We start from the raw sequence: 25,418 nt of genomic DNA, 5'->3' as shown, positions 1-25,418 counted from the left end.
AAGGGAAGTGACGACATTTTTGGCGGAAACACGGCTACTTAATTATGCGAAAACATGGCTGCGGCCAGGTTAGCCAATATTTGTAGCAGAGTCCCGGCTGTGCTGAAGGTTTCCGGGTCGTTAATAACTCCAAAGGCCCCCGCTAGCACAGGGTAAGTGATGTGAGGAATAGATTTGTCCATTGTTCCAACTTTTGCTTTTGTTTGGTTGCCCAGATGCCGAGAACAGATCAGGGAGCGAAAGGCTGTCTAGACTTTCGTGAAGAGTGGGACCTGGGGAGGAGAAGCTCACCTCTGACATTTCCCTTTTTTTCTCATTTTATCGCTGCCTGCCGTGGACCAGGTAGTAATGGTGCTTGTAGATATGATGAGTTTGTTAAAGTAAATCTAGAGGTACAGAAGCATTCTCTTGGGGCGGGTTGGTTGGGAAAAACTTAACTGAAGGGCTTTTTGCTATGGGCATTGAATGCTGTGTCAGCTTTGGATGTATAAAGAAGGGGTCTTTCCATGTTAAGATTCTGTCACAATGAGATCCCTCGGCAAATATTAAATAATGAAACTAGCCAAATGAATGGAGAGTCACCCTACAAGGTTGAGAAAGGAACGTCCCTTATCTAAGGGTGGAAAAACTACTTGTCTTCTGGATAGACCAATCTTTTTTTTTTTTTTTACTTTAGAGTGTCCAGTTTCCTCTCTTTTATTAACATTTGGGTTTAAGCAGTTGAATTTTATAGAGTATATTAGTTTTTGTTTTTTAAGGAAACAATGCATTTGTTGTTGAATGCACAGTTGAGCATCTGTTATGTGCTGCTGTTAATATTTACACGAACCTCAGAAATAAGTAATTTTTGTGAAATTTTGTAGAGATTCAAAAACTGACGTGATTTGGGTGGCAAATTTGGATCAATTATCTCTTCTTCATTCTTTTTCCTTAAAAACGAAACAAAATTTTAGTATTGTGCATTATTATGAAATGAATATCTGCTTGTTTACAGACACTTTTGGGAAAATGAAGTAAAGCATTATGAAGAAGAAAATAAAAACCAACTACAGTTCTGCTACTCAGAGATGAGCAGATTTGCATCTATTGTTTTTAACTTTGCATAGATATGCATTTGTATGATTTTAAAATAAAGTTAGGATCATATTTATGTATACACAGTTTTGTTTAGTACCATTGTTTTCCCTATTTTTTTTTTCTTAAAACAAATCAAACCAACAGAAAAGTCGTTGGAGTACTACAAAGAATAACCATATACTTACTCTTCACCTTTGTTAATATAACATTTTGTCACTTTTTTTTTACTCTATATATGCTCTTTTTATTCTGAACGATTTGACGTATGTCATATTTCAGATATCATGGTACTTTGGCATATATCCTCTAAGAAACAAACATACTGCATTACCACAATGATCACAGGAAATATAGTAATGTATTGTCATTATTGTACTACTGTTATCTATAATAACAACTGTTATTATGGTCCAAATTTAAATTGTCCAAATTAATTTTTTAAATTTTTTTATTTAGGATCCAATGAAAGATCATTTATAGCATAAATTGCCATGTGCTTTAAGTCTTCTTTGATTCAAGACATTTTCTTTTTTTCCTCTTTGATACTGATATTTTTGATGGTTAGCTTTTTTAGACTAATTTATCTATTGTTTTCTCATGAGTAGATCCAAGTTAAGTATTTATTCTTAGTAGAAAAACAACACTTGAGATACTAGTTTCTTTTTAAATTATATTCCCAGCTCATTAAATATTCTTTTAAAATTACTAATAGTTTATCATGCAAATGCACAATAATTTTTTAACCATTCTACACATTTGCATATTTCTGTAATTATCCATGTTTTGATATCATATATAATACTTTATTTGTCTTTAGTCTATTTTATTTTTTCTAGTATTGGGGATGGAACCCAGGGCCTTATGTGAACTAAGCAAGTGCTTTTCCACTGAGCTAAACCCCCTGCACATATTCTAATAGACATTTTAATTTGTAAATTCCCATGTATGGTCATTTATTTAGTTAATATTGCTAAAAGAATCACTGAGTTAAAGGAGGAAGAACTTTGAATCCTTGATACATGTTCCAAAGTCACCCTTTAAAATGTTTTTATTTATTGAAAGACTCACTCACCACAAAGGAGAAAAGACCTAAAAATGTTACCTTAACATAAACTGTTTAAATATATTATCTCTGAAATTCTTGGGTAGGAACTTGTATAATGCAGTATCAAAAATACTTTCTGAAGTATCTTAAAATTTTACTGCTTATGGTGCTGAATTCCCAGATAGGTTTTTGTTTGTTTGTTTGTTTTGTTTTTAAAGAGAGAGAGAAGAGAGAGAACTTTTTAAAAAATATTTATTTTTCAGTTTTCGGTGAACAAAACATCTTTATTTTATTTTTATGTGGTGCTGAGGATCGAACCCAGTGCCTCACACATGCCAGGCGAGCGTGTTACCGCTTGAGCCATAACCCCAGCCCCCAGATAGGTTTTTTAACATTGTAGTGTGGAAAAGATTCATTTTATTGCTTATAAAATCCAAATATTGCAAAACTTTAATCATCTGTTTTTATTTGTTATGTTGCAGGTTTTCTCTTAGTTTGTTACCTAAGAATGTACCAAATGTCACATCCTTTTACCAGTGTAAATTCCTTCATACCACATTGTCAAGGAAAGGACTGGAAGAATTTTTTGATGATCCAAAGAATTGGGGAGAAGAAAAAGTAAAATCTGGTGAGATATTTGGATTGGTCAATATTAAATGTATTTATTGAACCCTCTATTATTCTAGAATTATTTATCCAGTTTAAGAATTAGTTAGATGTTTCCTTTCATTTCCTTTGGACTGTCTACCAGAGAAAATTAAAAGATCATCAAAATAATACAGTTAATTATTCCTTAGTAGGTTAGCAAAAGGTTTAGAAAAGGAGTAGATTCGAAGTATTAATTAAGTGAAGTTTTTTTGTTTTTGTTTTTATGGACGTGGAGGAGGGGCTTTGTGTTTTATTTACTTTTAGTGCAAATTGTATTTCCATATTTGGCAACACTAAATTCCCGGTGCCTCTGCAAATGAAATATGATCAACAGACAAAAGTTTACAAATCATCTTCCTCTCTGTTAACTCAGTCTCTAACATCGGATTTTACATTGAAAAATCTTCATCCCACAAGAGTGTGAACACTGGACAGCTGACGTTTGCCCAGAAGCTGTGACACATGCAGTGCCTTCTCCAGCATTTCAAGCTAAACTAATATGACTGCTTTCTCACATTGTGTACCAGAGATTGCTGGCTAATATGCAACCATCAATTAAGATTTTCTACTTTGAGGACACTTCCTTGTTTTTCTGTTAACTTAAGTGAAGTTTAAGGCTTATTTTAGACTCCATTTTTTAGTAATAATAAAAAATTAATTTGAATTACATACAATGTTTTAATATTAGGGTCCAAAAATACATTTGATACTGGTGTCTAAAACTTTCTGAGGCCAGACATCGTGGTGCAAGTCTGTAATCCCAGCAACATGGGAGACTGAGACAGGAGGATCACAAGTTTAAAGCTAGCCTCAGCTTAGCGAGGCCCTAAGCAACTCAGTGAGACCCTGTCTTAAAATAAATAAATAAATGAAACTGGCAATACCCAAAACAAACAAATAAATAAATAAAATGAAATTTCTGAATGCTATTGCCAGTGATATTACTGTTATTTTCCTATTGCTGTCTAATAATGGTATGTAACAATGTTATTGTGTATTTTACAGTAAGGAAACAGGTTTAGAGATATAAGCAATTTGCCAAGGACATAGCTAGAAATATTATTTCATGTTATAAATTTGTCATTTTAATAGGAGCTGCATGGACTTGTCAGCAGTTAAGGAACAAAAGTAATGAAGATTTACATAAACTTTGGTAAGTACACTAATGTCTTGGTGTTTGAAACAGTTACAGTATAACAGTGGGATATATCTATCTGATGTAAGAAATTGAGTAGTGATTTGTCTTACAGTACTCTGAATGACATATATGATATATATAAGATCATGGGAGATTTTATAAATGTGACAGAGAGTAGATTATATGAAGACAGGTCTCAAATAGTTGGGGTTTTAAAAATTTTACTGTAACTGCTACCAGTCATACTAATACCTTTATAATAGCATTTTCAGTAAACTAATAAAATGAAATGGGAAATAGTTCATCACATTTAGACTTCTCTTCTTTCCACTACCTTTTTTTTTTTTTTTTTTAAATAGTAATGGTCTGGCTTCTTTAGCCTATTTGCTTGGGGTTTTGTGCTAGAGGGAACATTTAACTGGGAATTTAGGTAAATTTTTCTGGCAGGTACTCCTAATGAATTTGAGAGGGTTCAGAGAATTTAAGAAAGGGTTACCTTTTAAATTGACAGTGTTTAGCCCAGAAGTGTTTTGTTTAAGCTGTAATTGCTTTTAAAATTGGGAAATATCACATAAAAAATAGATTCCTGATTTCTTTTGATTGATCAGATATGTGAGCTGGCAACATTGTCCCTGCATTCCTACATGACAACAACTGACTGGTCTGTGCAGCAAGAGTCCCTTCTGTCCCTTCTAGATGGAACAGTGCATACCACCATTCTTTATCCTCCGTGTTGTCCTTTCACTCAGCCCACTTAATTCATAAATTTCATCTACCTAGGCACTCTAAGAGGCCTTTAAAGTGCTTATAAAAACCACTAATACTATATATTTACTATAGAAAAATAAGTGGTTTAAGCACTGTTATTGTGGTTTAGCAGTAAAGGGATAGGTAGGGCTATTTCAATATTGACTGAGGCTGACACCAAACAATATTGTGCCTCACTTCCCCCCTATTATCTATATCCATAGTATGGTGTACCCCAATTTCTTTATCTTATTTTTAGCTCCCTCCACATTTCCTTTATTTTCTTCCAACTCTGATTTTTTTGGCGGGGGGATTGGGAGTTACTGAGAATTAAATCCAGGGATGCTTTGCCACTAAGCTGCATCCCAAGCCCTTTTAACTTTTTATATTGAGACAAGGTCTCATTAAGTTGCTCAGGAACTTGCTAAATTTCTGAGGCTGTCCTTGAACTTGTGATTCTGCTGCTTCCACCTTCCAAGTCACTGGGATTACAGATGTGAGTCTCAATGATGAACTGGCAGTGACTGTTTCATAAACAGATATAGTCACAAAACCTTCTCCTCATCTTAGCTCCCCTTCTTCAGTACCTTTGATTTTGGTTCCTTTGCTCTCCTTTCCACCCTAACAAATCCTATCTTTTCTGTGAAGCCTTTTCCTCTTTGTTATAGCCAGAAGAGGTATCTTATTAACAATAGAGTGTGTTTAAAAAGTATATATGGAATGGGGGAACTCTAATGAGAATAGAAGGGAGACCAATAGATTTTAGGAAAGGAACCAGGTGGACAGAGGAGAGGAGATCAAAGGAGGTACTAGAGAATGGAATTGACCAAATTATGTTTTATATATATATATATGTATAAATATTTATTTATAAATATTTAAATATGTATAAATATTTATACATATATATGTATAAATATGTCTCAATAATCCCACTATTATATATAACTGTAATACACCAATAAAAATTAATTAAAATACATAGAACGGGTTTTGCACACAGCTCAAGATTTGAATGTAGAAGTCCCTGTGTGACCCAAAATATTTGAATGCAAAGTTAGCTATGTGACCCAGAATATGTTTTTTTCTCTCAAACTTAAGATACTTCATTTAGGAAGGGAGAAGAGGGGGCATAGTCATGAACCTCAAAAAGTTGTTTTGAGGCCATCGGGGTAACTTGGACCTGTAATCCCAGTGGCTCGGGAGGCTGAGATAGGAGGATGTCAAGTTCAAAGCCAGTCTCAGCAACTTATCAACTCGGTGAGACCCTGTCTCTAAATGAAATATTTAAAAGGGAGGGTGTGTGGCTCAGTGCACCCCTGGGTTCAATCCTCAGTATCAAAAAAAAAAAAAAAAAGAAGAAGGTTGTTTTGAGAATGGAATGAAAATGAAATACTGTATATAAAATGCTTAACATGCTGCCTAACTTATAACAGGTACTCAGTAAATGTTTCTTATATCCCTTTTTCCTTCTCTGCCTATTTAGACTATAGAGACTATATTTTAGGCTTTTTCTTACTCTTCTGTCATTTAACGTGGTACATGGAAGATTTTGTGAACAAATGAATAAGCAAAGGTATAGCTCTGTATAAAAGATTAATCACAATATTTTATGCATTGAAATTTCTAAAGGACTTTCAAGTATAGATCATTAAATTTGGTGTCAGAAATCACAACCACCATAGAACAGCATCATAGGTTTTGTGTTCCTTGATACAGGTATGTCCTACTGAAAGAAAGAAACATGCTTCTAACTCTTGAGCAGGAGGCTAAGAGGCAGAGATTGCCAATGCCAAGTCCAGAGCGGTTAGAAAAGGTAAGACTTGGGGTGGAGGATGTGATTCAGTGGTAGAGTGCTTGCCTTGCATGTGTGACATACTAGGTTCGATCCTCAGCACCACATTAAAAAAATAAACAAAATAAAGGTATTAAAAACAAACAAACAAAAAAAGGTAAGGCTTGTGGGAAGCTTGACAGTCAAGTGCAGGATAAAAGCTAAAAGGAGTGAGTATATAGGTCCTGTATTTCTTGTCAAATAAGACATTTTTTTCTATTCTTGTTTGATTTTTAGTAAACTGACAGAGTGCAACCATCACAGCTATTGTATTTTAGAATATTTCTATCACTCTGAAAGTAAAACTCATGCCCATCTCTATTCACTCCCCAATCCTACCTGCAACCCCAACATATGGGGGGATATATATTTTTAATTCTCTTAAGAAGATACATAGGAGTGAAATTGCTGGGTCATATGGTAAACCTCTGTAACATTGTAAGAAACAGTTGAATTATATTCTGCAGCTGCACAGTGTTAGATCACAGGCATGGTCTGGCCTGAGACTCTGGGTTCAATTCTCAGCACCCCAAGAAATAAAAAAAATAAAGTAGCTATACCACTATACATTTCCATCTCTGGTTCAGCCACTTTCTCACTAATTAGAACAGTTTTTTAAAATGTATTTATTTTACTAGGATAAAAAACACATAACATAAAATTTGCCATCTTAACCATTATTAAGTGTACAGTTCAGTGGTGTTATATATATTCATGTGGTTGCGAAAAGATTAGTTATCTTCTTAGATTTTTGTTATCATTAAGAGAAAAATCTTTTGTATTCCTACTGCACTCCCAGGAATAATAAATTTTAGGTGTTTCTTATTTATCCTCCAAATTAGTCTATATTTGTAGAAGTGTGTCTAATTATTTTTATGTACACAAATTTGGTTATACTGCATATTACCTCCTGAAACTTGGACTTTTCACCTACCTATGGATTTCTTTCTATATTAGTATATGTAGATCTGCTTCCTTTTTTTCTGTGTTTAAAATGTGTATATTCCATGTAGAAATTTTATATTTTATTTAGTTAGATTTATAAGTTTTTTTTCCTAGATTGCTTTCAAGGTCAAATGTTATTGATTCTTCTGTCATGGAAACAGAACTTGGTTTTTTAACAATTTTAGTCTTGTGCCTAACTTTAATTAGTTTCTTTTTCCCACCTGTCCCAACCATGATTGCCACACTGACTTCAAGAGGGAAGGACATAGTATCCTTGGAGAAAATCAAAGAAAGTATGGAATAAAACCTCAGTTATTTACCCTAATTATGGAGAAGGTTTCCTGGCTTAGTGAAAATTGAGCTACATAACATTTTTGTTAACTTTATTTTGACATAATATTAGTCTTAGATAAAAGTTGCATAAACAGTACAATGAATTCTTATATGCCCTTTACCCACTTTCCACATGTGAATATTTTACCATATTTCTGTTATCCTTCTCTACCTCCTGCACCTCTCTATACATTGTCTTAACTCTTGGAGAATAAGTTGTATATATGATGTCCCTTTAATCCATAAAAACAATATATTTCAAAAAAGCTCAACAGTGTATATAAATATACAATTTTAAATCAGGAATTTAACATTATATAATTATGTAACTTATATAATGTATAAATCTTATACAGATTTTATCAAATATCCCAACATCCTCCTTAAAATAAACAACAATAAAATCCTGGATTATGCATTTTCCAGTTTTATGTCTTAGTCCTGTTTAATCTGGAGTCTCAGTCTTTCTAGTGTTCTTGTGTTTTGTGACATACTACTAAAGAAACTTATTAAACAAAAATATTAAAAAACATATGACATTGACATTAAGCATATAGTCCAATCTCTCTATTTGGATTCACCTGATATTCCTCATGATAGGATTGAAGTGCTACTGGATTCTGGATTCTGCATCGTACATTAGATCAGGACGGGCAGGATGTTAATTTGTTCTGTTAATGAAGATGTTAGCCTTAATAACTTGGATTAAAAAAACAATAATAACTTGGATTAGGTGGTGTCCTTTAGGTTTCTCCACTGTTTTTTCTTTGTATCTAAATAAATATCTTGTTAGGAAATGCTTTTAAGATCATGTAAATATCCTGTTACTTCTCAGCTTCACTCACTAGTTTTAGTATCCATTGATGATTCTTACCTGAATCAGTTATTATTATATTTGCTAAGTAGTGGTTCTCTAATCCTGGGGCTTTCTACATTTTTCAGTTGGCTTTCTTCTATAAGGGAAGGCTTTCTCATCTTTGCATTTGTCTTTTTTCATTTATTACCATTAGTGGGGAGACATGGATTCCAATTTTATTGAATGAGTTATGATCCCTTAAAAACATTATCCCATATTTAATTGATGTTAATTCCTTCAAAATGGATGTTGTGTCCTTATGCCAGCAAGTGGACAGAAGGCATCACAGAGAATTTGTTTGGTACTAACCTACCCCAGCCCTGGAACTGGCCACTTTACAAAAAAAACTGATTTCTTTTATATAATTGGAGAGTAAGATGTGCAGGGTAGGTGCCCTCATTGCTATATAAAATTTAAAAAGTAAAGTCACTTATGTTCATCTATATTTGCTAACTCTGCTGTGAAGAAAGTTTATATTTTATAGACTCTTGTAAGTGAATTGACAAGTAAGGATGATTTATAAATAACATTCTTTTTTTTTTTTTTGGTGAAAATGTTTTTGCTAAAATAATGCTATTGTAAGAACTTTGAACTTCAGCAACAGATTATCCCTCACCCTGCAGTAATCATGTATTACAGAGGTGAACTTCAGCTCAGTAAGTCATATGTACTGTATTTTCTGAGTTAGTAGAATCCAAAATAATAAAAATTACTTAATCTAAGCTGAAAGTAACTATAGTTTTTTTTCAAACTTCAAATTTATTTAGTTTTTAGTGTTTCTTAGACATACTAAGGAAACTTTGTTACTCAAAATTTAAAAATATTGGGGCTGGGGTTGTGGCTCAATGATAGAGCGCTTGCCTAGCATGTGTGAGGCACAGGGTTTGATTCTTAGCACCACATATAAACAAATAAAATAAAGGTCCATTGACAACTAAAAAAGATTTTTAAAAAAGTTGAAAAATATTTTCTATAAGATATAAACTGACGGGGCTGGGGTTGTGGCTCAGTGTCAGAGCGCTTGCCTAGCATGTGTGAGGCACTGGGTTCGATACTCAGCACCACATACAAATAAATAAAATAAAAAATTTCATCAACTAATAAAAATAGTTTAAAAAAATCTGAGGTTTAAAAAAAAGATATAAACTGACAGTTTGGAACTGTTTAGGAAGATAGAAGAGAAACATGAGAATTATAACTGGGACAAAATATCACATATTACAGACAAATTTTGTTTATAAAACACTATTAAATCTAGTCTTTGAATTGTGGCAGAGTAGTTTGCTATGGTTGTGCCTAAAGTAATTAAGTACACATTGAGATAAAAGACCCAGACTATTTGTGCTGCTTCTCTTTATTGTGTCAGGACACGTGTATTTTTAGACTCAGAAAACTTTTAAGGGCTACTCTCTAAATTTAATTTCTGACTATAAGTAGGAGTATAGGCTATTACTGTGACATTGCCTCATTACTTTCATATTCTCTCAGCTGACTCTCTTTGCTCTGGGAAACTTATAAACTAGAAAAGAAGTTTCTTTGAAGTTGACTGTTTGAGGAGTATCTGATACTCATTGATAAGCTTATCATTTAGGAAATGATTGGAACCTGAAATATCTCAGATTTTAGAGTGTTTTGGGTTTGGGAATAATTGCATAAACTTTACTTTTTGAGCATCACTAATTTAAAGTCCAAAATTTTTTGAACATTGACATGATGCTTAACGTATACTTCTGATACTCCTTCTTGACTGCTGGTATGAACATTTGAATGTTAACTCTGTGGACTTGGTAGTCATTTACTTTCATTTCATTAGATTTGAGTTTGGAGCCTCAAGCCCTACTGTAGTTTGGGCAGATTCTTTAATACAGTCAGTCAACAGCCAGATTTACTTAAGATTCCTGAAGAATCTGAGAGGTCTGTATTAGGCTCTTACCAGTGTGCTTCTTTCCCTCTCCTAAGTTTGTCTGTCTTCGTAACAGGATTTTTCTTACCCATCTTTTAGCAAAGATTTTGTAGAAATTCATATAGTTGAGAAAACATAAATTTATTCTAAGGCCTCGCGTGAAGTTGAAAATAGTGCTGTTGGCTAAATAAACAGGTTAGAAGGTAATTTGTCTGAAGGAGTAGCTTTCATTTCTTTCAAGTCTCATAGCAAACTGTGGGATTATCTTTATAATTGAATCATCCTTTTTGAGGATTTTTATAAGAAATGTGTCATATTAGATTGGGTAGAGAGAAGTGATGGGAGGGGAGGGGAAGGGGGATAGGAAGGGCAGCAGAATAAAATACTCTAGTATTGCTGTATGTATACACATGTTTGTATAACCAATGTGATTCTGCAACCTATACACTCAGAAAAATGAGAAATTATACCCCATTTGATTCAAATGTATGATATGTCAAGATCATTGTATTCTCATGTGCAACTAATAAAAAAAAGCAACAAATATATATATATATATATAGGCAGTATTTGACATGTGTCGTGATGCTCAAGGGTGATACACACACCTACCCATGTAAAAATGGCACTCATTATTTAGAAATATGAACAAGTTTGGCTCTTGTGACTTTACTATCTCCCAGTATATGGGTATTTTTAAATACTTATTATTCTGCCAGTATATTATGTACATTAGAAATCACACAATAGAAATCTTAAAATGTAGACATTCTAATAGTGTCTTTTTGTATTCTGGTTAATCTTTGCAATTACTCTAGTATCAGGATATAGACTGATACTCCTTTCCCTGTAATAGCAACAGCTGCAAAGCCAACCAAAATGGTGTGAGCATATGAGGGAAACAGTGATCTATCCAGGCTAAAATATGTTTTGTAGTATAACTATAGTTATAGTAGTATAAAGTAGTGAACTATAGTAGTGCAGAGAGTTTTGAAATAGCCTGAGTTAAATTGGGTCTCCAGAAGGAATTTATACAAGTGTATCCCACTCCAGACAAAATAATACATGGGAATCTGAGCTAAATAGATTTTTATTTAAATGAAACTTAAGTGGTATTATAGACACCTGTGTACAAAAAGGATTTTTTTTTTGAGAGAGAGAATTTTTTTTTAATATTTATTTTTTAGTTTTCGGCGGACACAACATCTTTGTTTGTATGTGGTGCTGAGGATCGAACCCGGGTCGCACACATGGCAGGCGAGCGCGCTACCACTTGAGCCACATCCCCAGCCCCCAAAAAGGATTTTAGGAAGTACTTGACAATGGTTCCTTGATTAAAAAAAGCATCATATTTTTTTTAGTTGTAGTTGAACAGATACCTTAATTTATTTTATTTATTTATATGTGCTGCTGAGGATCGAAACCAGTGCCTCACAGTACTAGGTGAGCGCTCTACCACTGAGCCACAACCCCAGACTCCCATCACAGATTTTATATATCCTTGGTCTTATATATTCTTTTTCTTTGGAATTCTGTTGGAGGTGAGTGCTGAAATTGAATCTTTTTTTCTGATTTCTTGTTAGGTGGTTGATTCAATGGATGCATTAGATAAAGTTGTCCAGGAAAGAGAAGATGCATTAAGGCTTCTTCAGACTGGTCAGGAAAAAGCTAGACCTGGTGCTTGGAGAAGAGACATCTTTGGAAGAGTCATCTGGTACATAGATTACATTGTGATCATCTAAGATGAGAATGGAGATCCCATACCTCATTTGCTGTCCACTGTCTTTTAATAATATTAACTCTGATCATTTCAGAGATTTATCTTATGTAAGAAGAGGACCCAGACCTCTTTGCAACACTAGGATATGGACTGCAGGTCACTTTGATAAAACCAATAGCAGCTCAACTATCCCATTCTCATGATTGTTATGTATGTATAGGTTTTTTATAACATTGATTCTTATCTTTTGTCATGGGATCTTTTGAGAATTTTTTGAAAGCTCTGGATCCTTGATCCAAGAACATAAACATATAATTTCAAGTTATAAGATTCTTGAAGCTAATTTCAGGACACACCAGTGCCCTCTCTACCCATTAAGAACCTGCAACTTAAAAAAAGTTCTGGAGGAATCAGGGTCACATAAATCAGTTTCAGTTTGCTATTGTTGCTGTCAAAATAATCCCTAGGCCAAATTATGAAAAAGTTAATGATTATGCCTCCTATTCTCTACTACATACAGGATTTTTGTCATACTTTGTGAAAGGCTCTAATAGTACACTGAGTCATAAATAATTGGCCAAGGGCAAATAAACCTGTCCTCTGGTGTGTACTTATACTTGAGTTGAGAAGCCAAAATGAAGTTTTCTTAGTAGTATTTTAAACATTGGACAGCAAAGGGGAGAAGGCATTTTGGGTGATTATTAGACCTTACTGTGCTCTTGAAACACCACCACAATATTATGCACCTACTCATTTTCTTTTTATTTATTTTTATTTTTTTTGTAGTTGTAGATGAATAGAATGCTTTTATTTTGTTTATTTTTATGTGGTGCTGAGGATCCAACCCAATGCCTCATGCATGCTAGGCAAGTACTCTACCACTGAGCTACAGCCCCAGCCCTATGCACCTACTCATTTGATAAGTTGTTTTAATGGACTGCTTGGAGCCATAGGAGAGTAGCTGTGTTGTCTGTAACCATCTAATTCAACACAGAAAAGAGAACTTGTCAAAACAACTAAAAACTTAGGGACGGAATGTAGCTCAGTGGTAGAGCACTCATCTACCATGCTTGAGGCTCTATATTCAATTCCCAGTACTGCTTTAAAACAACCAAAAAATATTTATTTTTAAACTTTTATTTGGATTAATTTATTTGACATGAATTAGGAAAAGCTGGAAAATTAGTAAAGTGAAAATATGTTAAGTATTTTCTATAAAGAAGTAACTTGTTTTATCGGCAGGCACAAGTTCAAGCAGTGGCCTATACCTTGGTACCTAAATAAAAAATACAATAGGAAACGATTCTTTGCAATGCCTTACGTGGATCATTTTCTGAGGTGAGCACAAATATCTTTAATCATAATGAAACAGCATTTTTAACATCAGTTGACATATATTAAACTTTGTTATATTATGAAAGTGTAACCTATTCATTGTGGAAAAAAATAGGAAGATTAATTAATAAAAGAAAATTAAAGTCATATGTAATCTCACTATCCAGAAACAGCCACTGTTAACAATAGTTAACAATACTATCGAAAGTTCTATTGCTTTTCCATCTATCTGTATATAAGTAAATGGGAAAATCCAACTGTAATGTTAAAATGCAAGCTCCAAATAAATCAGTTGCACAAAATATGAGCTCATGTTATTACAAGGTTAATGAAAACAAAGACTAGGGAGAGAAGTCTGTTGCATTATGTATGAAATCATGCAAGCCTGCAGAAAGTTGATCATGTATTTTCCATAGCAAATTCTCACGTAAGTTTATCGTTGAATAGGGAGAACATAAGACTGATATTACGATAGAGAAATGAAGTAGTCCCAAGAACCACCGCCTGATAATTAAAAATAATTTTTTCAATTTTTTAAAATGCTTTTTAAAAAATGCTTATTTAAAACACTGGATCCACATCTAAAAGCATGGTTTTATTGTTGAAAGTAATTTTTTTAGCCTTCAAAGAATGTAATCTTCAAAACATTCTTAATAGAAAAACTTTCTTTCACTCAGATGAGTTTTTGTAAATGGCCAAAATCTAATTGGATCAGACTGATGAATGGATAATATTTCAACAATTTAGTCTGTGTGTATATATCTATATCTATATATATATGTATGTATATGTACACACACACAGACACACACACACGTATATTTTTGTCTTTACCCAGAAGTGTCTCTTATTGTGTATTTTATATCAACCCTTATATGATCAGTAAAGTATCCCATAAAAATATCAATTTCAGTACAGTAGAGGTTTGGCATCCATGAACTTATCATCCTCAATTTTGATGACTCCCAAGTGGCCATACAGATCAGCAAAATTTTCCTGAGGCACAAATGCGTACTGCCCTGGAATGCTAATGTGCAGGGACAAACTCTTTAAAGGTTAAGTCTAATCAGTGTAGTATCATCTTTTAGCATGATTTTATTCTGTGTGTAGGAAAGAGGATAAGGTAGGGTGAGTGCTATTTGAAAATTTGGGCATTCCTACAAGTGTCAGAATGTTTTCCAGTCATACTAGAATTGAACTTCAGGCCTAGTCTACTCCAGGCTTATAAGATTTGAACATTCTTTCCAGTCGTAAAACAGAAATGGTATTAGTGTAGGGTTATAGATTATTTTGATTTCACATTTATCTTGACTTGTATAGATTTACAGTGATTATTATAAGTTTAATAATATAAACACCAAATCAGAGACTGGCATGACGAAGGCTTTTTATATAATTGACTTGGATATGTTTTGATAGTATTAAGTAACAAAAGAAATAGTCTTATATAAAATTACTGTTATGCTTTTATTATTCTAGATTGAGGCTTGAGAAACAAGCCCGCCTCAAAGCAAGAAAGCAAAGTTTAGAGAAAAAGAAAGAAAAACGTCTTCAAGAAAAGTTTCCACATCTTGCTGAAGCTCAGAAGTCAAGTTCTGTCTAAAAAGTCTGACTTGTTAATTTACTATGTGTTTTTTCTTGTATAATAGTCTATATTCAAAAGTAAATATATGTTAGGTGGTTTATAAAGAAATTGTGCTTTTGATCAAATGACCTATCAGTTGTCCTGAGGGTTAACATGGCATGTAAATTGTCAAAGAGGTCTGTCGCCTATAAGATTTTTTACAAATCCAGCATAAAGTTCAGATTAAATTAAATCCTTACATCTAAAGAGGCGTTAATATTCCCTGCTTATCTTAGAGGGTATAGAACTGCCAAAGCTAAGGCAATAAGTTAGTATTTGGAATTCAGATAACCTTTTTAGTATTACTTATGAATATGAAATGAACCATATGTGGACACTATTGTTAATAATTAACCGTAAACACTTTCACTGAAAATAATGATTAAAAATACCTTTGGCTGGGGCTGGGGTTGTAGCTCAGTGGCATAGCACTTGCCTAGCATGTGTGAGGCACTGGGTTCAATTCTCAGCACTGCATATAAATAAATGAACAAAATAACATTTTAAAAAAATTTAAAATATAGCTTTGGTATTTAAAAGTAGCAAGTCACAGCATATAACAGTCCAAAAATATTTCTGGAATGGCTAGTAATTTTTATTTAAATTTGCAAGCCTGAGGTAAAAGCATAGGCAGTAACTTTTACTAGTCAATAAAAAGCAATTCTACCACCCACTGGTAATTAATATACTAAACAGAGTTGGAAAGCATTTTACTGAAAGCAAAATATTTAGAGAAAATAGACATTTATACAAAATTATAAAATGCTTGTAATAAGAATAAGTGCATTTCAAGGAAAGCACAAACCCATTTTAATTTATAGAGCTAGTTAAAGCCTTAAAAAATTTAAGTGGAAATTGAAATATGCAAAAATGTATAAACATTCTACAAAAGATGGTCATTCTTTCCTGAGTATACTAAAGCTATGAAACGTAAGGTGACACAGGAAGGTAGAGTTTTGGGAACTCTTTTTCAAGGACATTTCCTTTCTACACATTGTTTCCCTCCTTCTTCATATTCTTGTTTGGAAATCCACATCTGTTGAAAGGTGCCCTGTAAAATGGAAAGAAATAATTTTTGCCTTACTTATTAATGAAAAGTACATTTTGCTTTTAATATCTTTTTTTTTTTTTAATATTTATTTTTTAGTTTTCGGCGGACACAACATCTGTTTGTATGTGGTGCTGAGGATCGAATCCGGGCTGCACGCATGCCAGGCGAGCGCGCTACCGCTTGAGCCACATCCCCAGCCCCAATATCTTTGTTTTTAACAACTCTTAAACTTTGAAGAACTTTTAAACTCCCTTCCTAAACAAAGTACTCCATAATTCCTCCAGACCCATCCCAAGATACAATGTAAACTTGCCTTTCAGGTTATAAAGAATATTAAATCCTTTTATACCTGTGAATCTGTGTAGAACTTAGAAAATGGCTGTCAAGGAAGACAAGAGGGTACTGCTTGTGATGGCTAGTTGCCAACTTAAGGCAACAACAGAAATCACTGGAAAGCCTATGTACTTAGTGACATTTACTCAGCTACTCTGAGGCAAAGGGGAAATCCCACAAGTGTAGGATCCAGAAAATCACAAGGACTTTTCCTCTTGATTCAAGGCAGACACCAGTCCAAAACCCAGCATCATGATTTCATTTGCTCAAAGGACCAACTCCAACTCCTAACTTCCTATACCTCACCAACAGACAAGAGAACAACTAGAGTGACTTAATTTTAAATGCACTGCAGGCAAAGCCTCACCAGTGCCAACAGGGTTATTATTAGAAGAGGCATGAACACTTCAATATTCCTACCTCTGTTTGAGAAGGGAAACAAATTAAATAACAAAGAGGCATTCTGTTAGAACGTTGTAAAACATTCTTAATGGGTCTCCACTCATTTGATAGTTATAAAATGCAAAGATAAATGAAGCACTGGAATTATATTTAGAATTTTTGTGAAATTTAGTATTTTCAGTATATTTAATTCAGTAATAATCTAAATTTGCAAAATAGCTTATCTACTAACCAAAGAAGCTAAAATGGAGCCACCAATCCATGAACTAAACCTCCGTTCGACTGTTGTATTATTTGCAATCAACTTCAACCGCATACTCTAAAACAGAGAGGGAAGAATAAGCATTACAACAATCAAAACAGTTAACTCAGGAAATTCAACTTTGACAACTTTTTTTTAACTTTGACAACTTTTCTAAAATTTATACAGTTGATTTTATCACATATTACACATTGTGGTTCAAACTGATTAAACATGGTAATTCTGAAACAGGCTAACAGTAGGAATAGGTTGGACTACTTCATAGAAAGGTGTTTTTTTTGGGGGGGCGGTGGGTACTGGGGATTGAACTCAACCACTGAGCCACATCCCCAGCCCTATTTTGTATTTCATTTAGAGACAGGGCCTCACTGAGTTGCTTAGCACCCTCTCTTTTGCTGAGACTGGCTTTGAACTCATTTTCCTCCTGCCTCAGCCTCCCAAGCTGCTGGGATTACAGGTGAGCACCACCACACCCAGCCATAGAAAGGTTTTTAAAGGTTTTTTCTGATTATGGTTTTCAATGTGTAATATATGATAAAAATCAACAGTATAAATTTAAAAGTGCATACTCAAAGGATGTCATTCACAATTTATATCCTATAATAAAAAAACATGTACTTAACATGATAAATAAGGTACTATGCTAACTCCTCCATATGGTATTTCATCCAATACCAAGTATAATTATCTCAACCTGCTCCCTTTTCCACAGTCCTCCCTTTCTAAATCTTCACACATTCAAATCCTTCCTTAGTTTACGCCAACCTTTCCAAATCAAAAAGCAGTCATCATCAGTTTTCTATTCATACATTCCAAATCAATTCTTCTGTTTTGAACTCCCCTGATAATTCTGTGGTTCAGTTATTATCCCCATCACCTATACTGAAAGATTTTTACCCCCATCTACGAATTTGCCTCTGAAGATAGTTCTCAAGTCGTCGTAACCTTCCAGTTATCCAATATATGAACTGACATATATTTGAGTTGTCCTCAAAATGAAATAAATTGTGTAAGAGAGATGGGGAAAGGAAAAGAAGGGAAATAGAGTGTGGGACATAGGAGGGCTGAACATGTGTAGGTGGGTGAGGAAAATCCCTATTTATGAGAATGGAATTTATTATTTTGTTCACTTTTAATTATAGTAGGTACTTAAAGGACAAAAATATTTTCTAAGCAGTCATAAGCATATGTTGGGCCATCCATGACTATTCATTATTCAGGGACTTTGTATGAAATCTAGTGATGAATACTATATTTTAGGTTATGTTCTAAATCAGACCCTCTCTTAAGAATATAGTCAATCTTTAGCTACATCAACAGTCAAATAACACTTGTAATTATAAAATTATGGCATATATAAAATATTCTTTATTTTAGAACACTTGATAGAAGTTTTAAAAATTAAAGATATGACTCCTATGTTGTTATTTATAGACCATGTAACTTACCTTTTCAAACCAAGTTCACAATGCACACAGTGATCTTTTAAAAACATACATATGAGCTCATAGTCCATTGCCAGATTTTAGTGTGTGTATGTTATTACTGTTAAATAAAATCCAAACTACTCATTAATATGACACACCTTGCTACCCATCTGTTGTGGTTTAAATTGTGTCCCCCAAAAATATACATTTAAAGTCTAATCCCTAGAACCTATGAACATGAACTAATTTAGAAATAATTACTTCTTTGCAGGTATAATTAAGATATAAGATGAAGTCATAATGGTTAATCCAAAGAGACTAGTATCTTCTGACAATAGAAGTGCTGCAGCTATAAAGTAAGGATTGATGGCAAACCACTAGAAATTATAAAGAGGAAACGCTCCAATTGTTCAGAGGAACAATGAAATCTGATGACAACATGATTTCAGATTTCTATGCTTTAAAACTATGAGACAATAAATATGTTGCCCTTTTTTTTCGAAGTTGGGGGGGTTGTCTGGGCACTGAACCCAGAGGGATTTTACAACTAAGTTACAACCCCAATCCTTTTATTTTGAGACAGTCTTAATTGTTTAGGATCTCACTAAGTTGCTCAAGCCTTCAACTTGAGATCCACTCGCCTCAGCCTCCCAAGTTGCTGGTATGACATGCTTATACCACCACATCCAGTTAAATTTCTGTTGTCTTAAAAACACCAATTTATGGTACTTTGTGATAGTCACCCTAGGAAACTAATAAACCATCTTTACAGTCATATTATTTCCTCTACTTCTACATAGTCATAAACTGAATACTTTTTTTTTAAGTTGTAGTTGGACACAATAACTTTTATTTTATTTATTTATTTTCATGTGATACTGAGGATCGAACCTCGCACATGCTAGGCAAGTACTCTACCACTGAGCCATAACCTCAGCCCCTGAATACTTTGATTTACTGGAACATGCCATCTTTTTTTTTTTTGCTTTTTGCACATGGAAGTCTCTCCACCTATATGTCCTTTCATAAATTAGAAACCACTTGAACTTCTCTTCATTCAAATAACAGCTTCTTCATGAAGCTTTCCTCTGACACTCCTAGAGAGTTAAGTACTTGCTTCTTAGTGTTCAAAAGAGCACCTAATTCCAGGAATACTGAAGTACTCAGCACAATGCAGTCATTAATTTTTTCATATCTAATCTTCCTAACGGAATGAGCCTTTGGTGGACAGGAACCATAATTTGTCTCCCTAGAGCCTGACTATTGACACTTAAGTATAAAGTTAAGGAGTTATACTGATTCAAATAAGAGTAACCAAGAGATGTTATCTAAGAAATTTTGATTAATAACAGATATTAGCTTTAAACCATAGCATTCAAAGCACACACAAAATAGCACCTACCTACTGACAAATGAACACTTACTATAAATTACACCATCAGTGAGTACACACATCACTGAAGAATAGCAATGAAGAACAACAAACAGTACTTACTGGGGGAGTTTTCTGAGAAAGCTCTCTATTCAACCTATCAGTAAAACTCTGTATTAACGTGTTTCCTCCTGCCACTATCACACTGCCATATAGACCCTAAGTTAAAAACAAGAAAAATAAATTAGTTCCAAACATTTCCAACAGTTTTGTTATTATTTGATGCTGGGGACTGAACCCACTCTTCCAAGAGTTTGAAATATGACAACAAATAAAGCCAAATCCTCCAATATAATTTTCTCTTCCTTTCTGCTTTTGAAAATTTGTAATTTCTACGTAGAAGCAATTAACTTCAACCAGTGGGTCTCAATCTCAGCTGCACATTCAACTCACCTGGGGAGCTTTTATACTACCAATGCACAGGAACAATTAGATAAAAACCTCTGGGTATGGAATCCAGAAAAGGGTTTTGTTTATTAAAAAAACTCTCCATGTGACTAACATACACTAAGGTTTACAAAATGCTAACTTATAACAATTATTTTAAAAATCATAACTAGGGGGCTGGGGATGTGGCTCAAGCGGTAGCGCACTCGCCTGGCATGTGTGCGGCCCGAGTTCGATCCTCAGCACCACATATAAACAAAGATGTTGTGTCCACCAAAAACTGAAAAATAAATATTAAAAAAAATTAAAAAAAAAATCATAACTATTTGGCAGACAGCTACCAATATTTGTTTAGAGGTACACTATATAACTTCACCTTAGAATGCTCATCTGAAAGTTATGATATTGAATATTTAAAATTAGACAATTGAGATTATTTTATGATTATGGACGGACAATATTCCTGGCCAGAATGACTGCTATCTTTCTCTTTTGCAGGGGTGTGCATCAAAACCACAGCAGTAGCTTTTTCAGAATACATGTAATGATGCCTCCCAAATAAAAACAAATTCTTATTTTTAAGGAATATATTTATACTTAATTTGCATGTATGCACCAAAAAGTTAAGTATCAATCTGGCTTCCTAGTGGCTAAATTCCTATTTTAAAAACTTACTCCAAATAACTACATCATCTAAGTTTTAAAACAGAAAATGGAATGTAAAAGCATCTCCTTTACAATCAACATTAGATAAAAAAGAAATTTCACTAAACACAGAAAGTTATCACTCTTAAAGTGAATATACTTTAATTGCTTTCTCCCATCTATTAAGAGGCCTTGGATTTCCACTAAAAAGTTCCAAACTTATACTTCTTTTGTTGTAGAAGCAGCACATGCCTGCTAGGTCACTAGGTGAAATAAAGAATGATTTTCATAGTATCCCAAAAGCCTTTTTTTTTTTTTAAGAAAGAGAGAGAGAGAGAGAGAGAGAGAGAGAGGGAATTTTAATATTTATTTTTTAGTTTTCAGCGGACACAACATCTTTGTTTGTATGTGGTGCTGAGAATCGAACCCGGGCCGCACACATGCCAGGCGCTACCGCTTGAGCCACATCCCCAGCCAGCCCCAAAAGCCTTTTTGAACAATAGTTTTTAAACATCCTTAGCTAATAGCATCATGCTCTAAGCAAATTAACTCAAAGAAAATCAAGGCAGTATGTGTTATAAACTGAATCTAGGTTTTAATAAAGTCTAATTAATCTAACAATTACTATCACATTAAATCAATAATACAGTATAGAATATGTAGTTAAGACTTGGCAAAGCACAAAACATATGAAGATCGTCTAAAATGAACTCCATATAAGTTACAGAATTTAAACCACACCCTCCTGAAAAACAAGCACAGAAGCTGGGCTATATGCAAGAAAAATCATGAATAATATATATTTTGATTTTTCCACATTTTAGGAAATTTGTATAGCAACACTGTCCAAGGAAATTTTCTGTAATGATGAAACTGTTCAGAGTATATGCACTGTACAATGCTGTAGCCACAAGCTACATTTATACTGGTATTAGTGCAATTGAATAACTGAACTACTATTTATTTAATATAACTTGCCATGTGTGAATAACAGCTACCATAGTGGACACTACAATGCTAGAATTTTGCATTTTTTCCTTTCCTAGTATTTCATTTTTTTTTTTTAAGAGGCATCAATGTTTTACTAACTTATAGGCAAATACTAAAATAGTCAATAATACCACAGAGTACAGCATTTACATATGCCATTATAAAATGGATTTCACAGTCAATAGTCAAAAGCTGCCAACCTAACAATGATCTGGAGGCATTTCACTGTTCTAAAAGATACCCTTGTATTGTAACAGGAGACAGTCACTTACTGGTCTGATGTCAATATCACACATTCCAACACTTGTAGTGACAACATGACTGACTCCTAACATTGTATTTCCTGACAGCCCCTAGAACAAAAGAAAACAAATATTCACATGGAAGGACTTCATACAGTAAAGGATACCCCCCCCCCAATTTAGTGTTATTTAGGCCATATAATCACACAAGCGCTTTACATTTATAAGAAAAGCTAAGTTAGTTATGAAACAAGTTTTCATACTTTTACATTGGAAGGGTCAAATAAGCCTTCAGGAATTTTTAACCGTTCTGCACCAAAATCACAGTTGTAGCCATTGGGGAATTCATAATGAACAGTAGGCATCTGTGCAGCTACTCTGAAAATTACAATAAACAATATTATACAAAAAGCAAAAAACAGTCCTCTTCAAAATTATAAACTACTAAGGAATTATCAATTTTTAAGAAATTGGAGAATATTTTAAAACATTATTCAGTATTATCTCAACATAACATTATACCTTCAGACTGATTAACCACATTCTACAATTTTCTTTAATACTAAAAATTCTTTCCTCATTTGGGAAATATACTTTTTAAATAAGAAAACTTACTGTTCATCATAAGTTGAATCTGACACTTGAAGTACTGATGCTTGAAAATCCTGGATAACACACTATGGATTTAAAAAACAAAAATATTCAAGAAAAAAAGTTAAGATTTGTCTTTATAATCTATACTTTTATATAACATTATAATTTAAAATATGCTTCTGAATGAAATTAGACCATATTTCTGGAGGGGGTAAGTCATTTCAAGAGTATGAATCTACCAAGCAAAGATTCTTCAATCCTTAAGAAGCCAAATTACAAGTTACATTTTGGAACAATGACAACTGATTTAAAAAAAACAACCAGGAACCTTTGTACCAGAGTCCTGCATAACTAAACTAGTTTCAGAACATCAATTTTTTCCTTAAAAATAAGCTTATATTTAGGAGCAAGATTTCATTATCTGAATAAAACCATATATGTTATATCTTATGTTAATTTTCAATGACTGCACATGGCATAAAATAGTTAAAAAATTTTGCTATAAAATATACACGACCTCTGTGTTAAGGAAAATTATTGTCTAATATCTTGGCCAAATTATTAATCATCTTCACAATTTTTCCTTGTACTAAAACATACAATCTTTAGGTGCAAAAAATATATCAGGATACATCTCTCTCATACTAAATTATGACTTTCACGTTCTTTTACTGTTAAAAATTATTATAATATGGATCTGTAGAGTGACAGATTGTTTTATTAACTCCTCTCATACAGAGACCTATATTATGTGATATTTGTTCAGAGATGAATTTTTGGTAAAGAATCTCTCATCAATTTACTGCAATGAATAATCACACATGCTTCTGACATGGCTGATTAACACTGGGAAAGAGAATGTAACTGAACCATACCAGCAGGTCTCTACAAAAAATTAAAAGCAAATTATTTCTGCCCGAAAACCAAAATTCTTTCCAGGTCTTACCATGGTAATCCAAATGATACATAACAGTTTTGTAGATATCTGGCTAATATGGTTAAGAACCTTTCCATCCAAAGCTTTATTCAGTTTGTTTTTAAAATATCATTAAAAACATAGAGCTTGAGGCTGGGGTTGTAGCTCAGTGATAGAGCACTTTCCTAGCACATACGAGGAACTGGGTTCAATCCTCAAGAACACATAAAATATATAAAATAAAGACATTGTGTTCATCTACAACTAAAAAAATTTTAAAAAACAGCATGAAAATATAATGTGTCCATATTCTATTCAAAGATTTTAGCCTCTACATGTTTCTAAAGAGAATAGGGTTACTTACATTACACATGTAGTTATGCCATGACCTTGTAACCTGTGGCAACTTCTCTTTTCTTTTCCAGTTTGCTGGAGATCCTTCACGGACAGCTTCCTGATAGCAAGAGCATATGCTAAATTAACAGAGTCCATAACACAGGACTGAAGAGTTGGGGATAAATTTCACAAGGAAAATTCAATCATTCCTTACTTTTGATGCAATCATATATGGAGGAATCAATTCTATGTTCATTTCTTGGAAGAGTTCTCTGCACTGCATAGTAATAAAATCTCCAGCAAGAGGGGATTTCACAATGCCTGAGACAGATTTAACAAGACTAAGAGATCTGTAAGTTCAAACTCCTAGGGACAAATTTCTTCTGGGAGTGCTTACATATGAATAATTTTTTCAGGGAGAATTAACTGAACTATCCTTCAAAGCACAAATAAAGCCAGGCATCAGTTTTAAACAAATGTACTAAAAAAACTTTTTTAAAAACTTGGGTTTAAAAAACTCGGCAAGATTTAGCACTAGACCCCTGCCCACTAATTGCCTAGCATTTGTAAGACCTTGGATTTGATCCTCAGTGCACACCCATAAAAAACTCCCAAAAAAACCTCAGTGAAAGACATTACTTGGAAACTGATGCTTCATCAGTCCCCTCCATTGTCTAACTTCAACATTTGTGTCCTCATAACATCCAAAATCATCTCAGCACACCCTGGTAAAATACAGTTACCTTGCTGAAGAACATAGCCATCGTGGACTGGAATTGCAGTGGTATGAGTGGCTCCACTGTCCAAAATCAGACCAGTAGAACGACCATTAGCAAATCTAGTTTAAAGCATTAAGGAAAAGAAAGTAACAAGATTCCTAAACTAATATCTATTGCAAAGGGCAGGCTCTCATAAAGTTTCAGAAGCCACTTTGAAAACATGCATTATCATTTAAAATGTGTTAAAATAAATCTAGGGATGAAAATTGGTTTCAAATAATAATTCTAGTTTTAGAAACAAACTATATAGGCAGGAATTCCAGATTGGCTCTATGAGAAACTCAAGGAATCATTTCTAGGGTCAAAATTAACAAAATCTTTGGAAGTTGATCAAAGGGGTCTTATGACAAAGTGAGATGTATTTATAATAAAATTTACAAAAATCTGGAAAGAACAGTGGAAGGCTGTGATATCTGA

At 33.6% G+C, this 25,418-nt stretch overlaps 2 protein-coding genes across 3 annotated transcripts in view; one reads left to right on the top strand and one right to left on the bottom strand.

The window, feature by feature from the left end:
- Positions 1–22: 22 nt before the first annotated feature.
- MRPL47 (mitochondrial ribosomal protein L47) lies at positions 23–16,257 on the top strand. The gene is made up of 7 exons (XM_081302120.1): positions 23–152; positions 2,605–2,750; positions 3,863–3,923; positions 6,375–6,471; positions 12,110–12,240; positions 13,489–13,584; positions 15,061–16,257. Exons 1-7 carry the CDS (start codon positions 55–57, stop codon positions 15,182–15,184), a joined length of 753 nt encoding a protein of 250 aa, XP_081158246.1. The 5' UTR covers positions 23–54; the 3' UTR covers positions 15,185–16,257.
- ACTL6A (actin like 6A) overlaps positions 15,944–25,418 on the bottom strand; it is a 26,958-nt gene continuing 17,483 nt past the window's right edge. For both annotated transcript variants that reach the window (XM_081302117.1, XM_081302118.1), the window contains 9 exons: positions 24,966–25,060; positions 24,437–24,543; positions 24,251–24,340; positions 22,992–23,053; positions 22,640–22,754; positions 22,407–22,487; positions 20,176–20,271; positions 17,224–17,310; positions 15,944–16,256 (listed from right to left, as the gene is read on the bottom strand). In XM_081302117.1, the coding sequence (XP_081158243.1) occupies positions 16,176–16,256; positions 17,224–17,310; positions 20,176–20,271; positions 22,407–22,487; positions 22,640–22,754; positions 22,992–23,053; positions 24,251–24,340; positions 24,437–24,543; positions 24,966–25,060 (814 nt within the window). In that variant the 3' untranslated portion in view covers positions 15,944–16,175. The remainder of the gene's footprint in view (positions 16,257–17,223; positions 17,311–20,175; positions 20,272–22,406; positions 22,488–22,639; positions 22,755–22,991; positions 23,054–24,250; positions 24,341–24,436; positions 24,544–24,965; positions 25,061–25,418) is intronic.

The sequence above is a fragment of the Spermophilus citellus genome (assembly GCF_964194105.1).
Source record: "Spermophilus citellus genome assembly, chromosome: 7".
NCBI lineage: Eukaryota > Metazoa > Chordata > Mammalia > Rodentia > Sciuridae > Spermophilus > Spermophilus citellus.
This window is presented reverse-complemented; position numbering and strand designations above follow the sequence as displayed.

What these genes read in the sequence shown, in the direction of transcription:
- MRPL47 (XM_081302120.1), top strand. Translation starts at nt 55, where the DNA reads ATGGCTGCGGCCAGGTTAGCCAATATTTGTAGCAGAGTCCCGGCTGTG. An exon ending in GAAGATTTACATAAACTTTG is followed by an intron (nt 3,924 to 6,374) that starts GTAAGTACACTA and finishes TCCTTGATACAG; the next exon opens with GTATGTCCTACTGAAAGAAA. An exon ending in ATCTTTGGAAGAGTCATCTG is followed by an intron (nt 12,241 to 13,488) that starts GTACATAGATTA and finishes TTTTATCGGCAG; the next exon opens with GCACAAGTTCAAGCAGTGGC.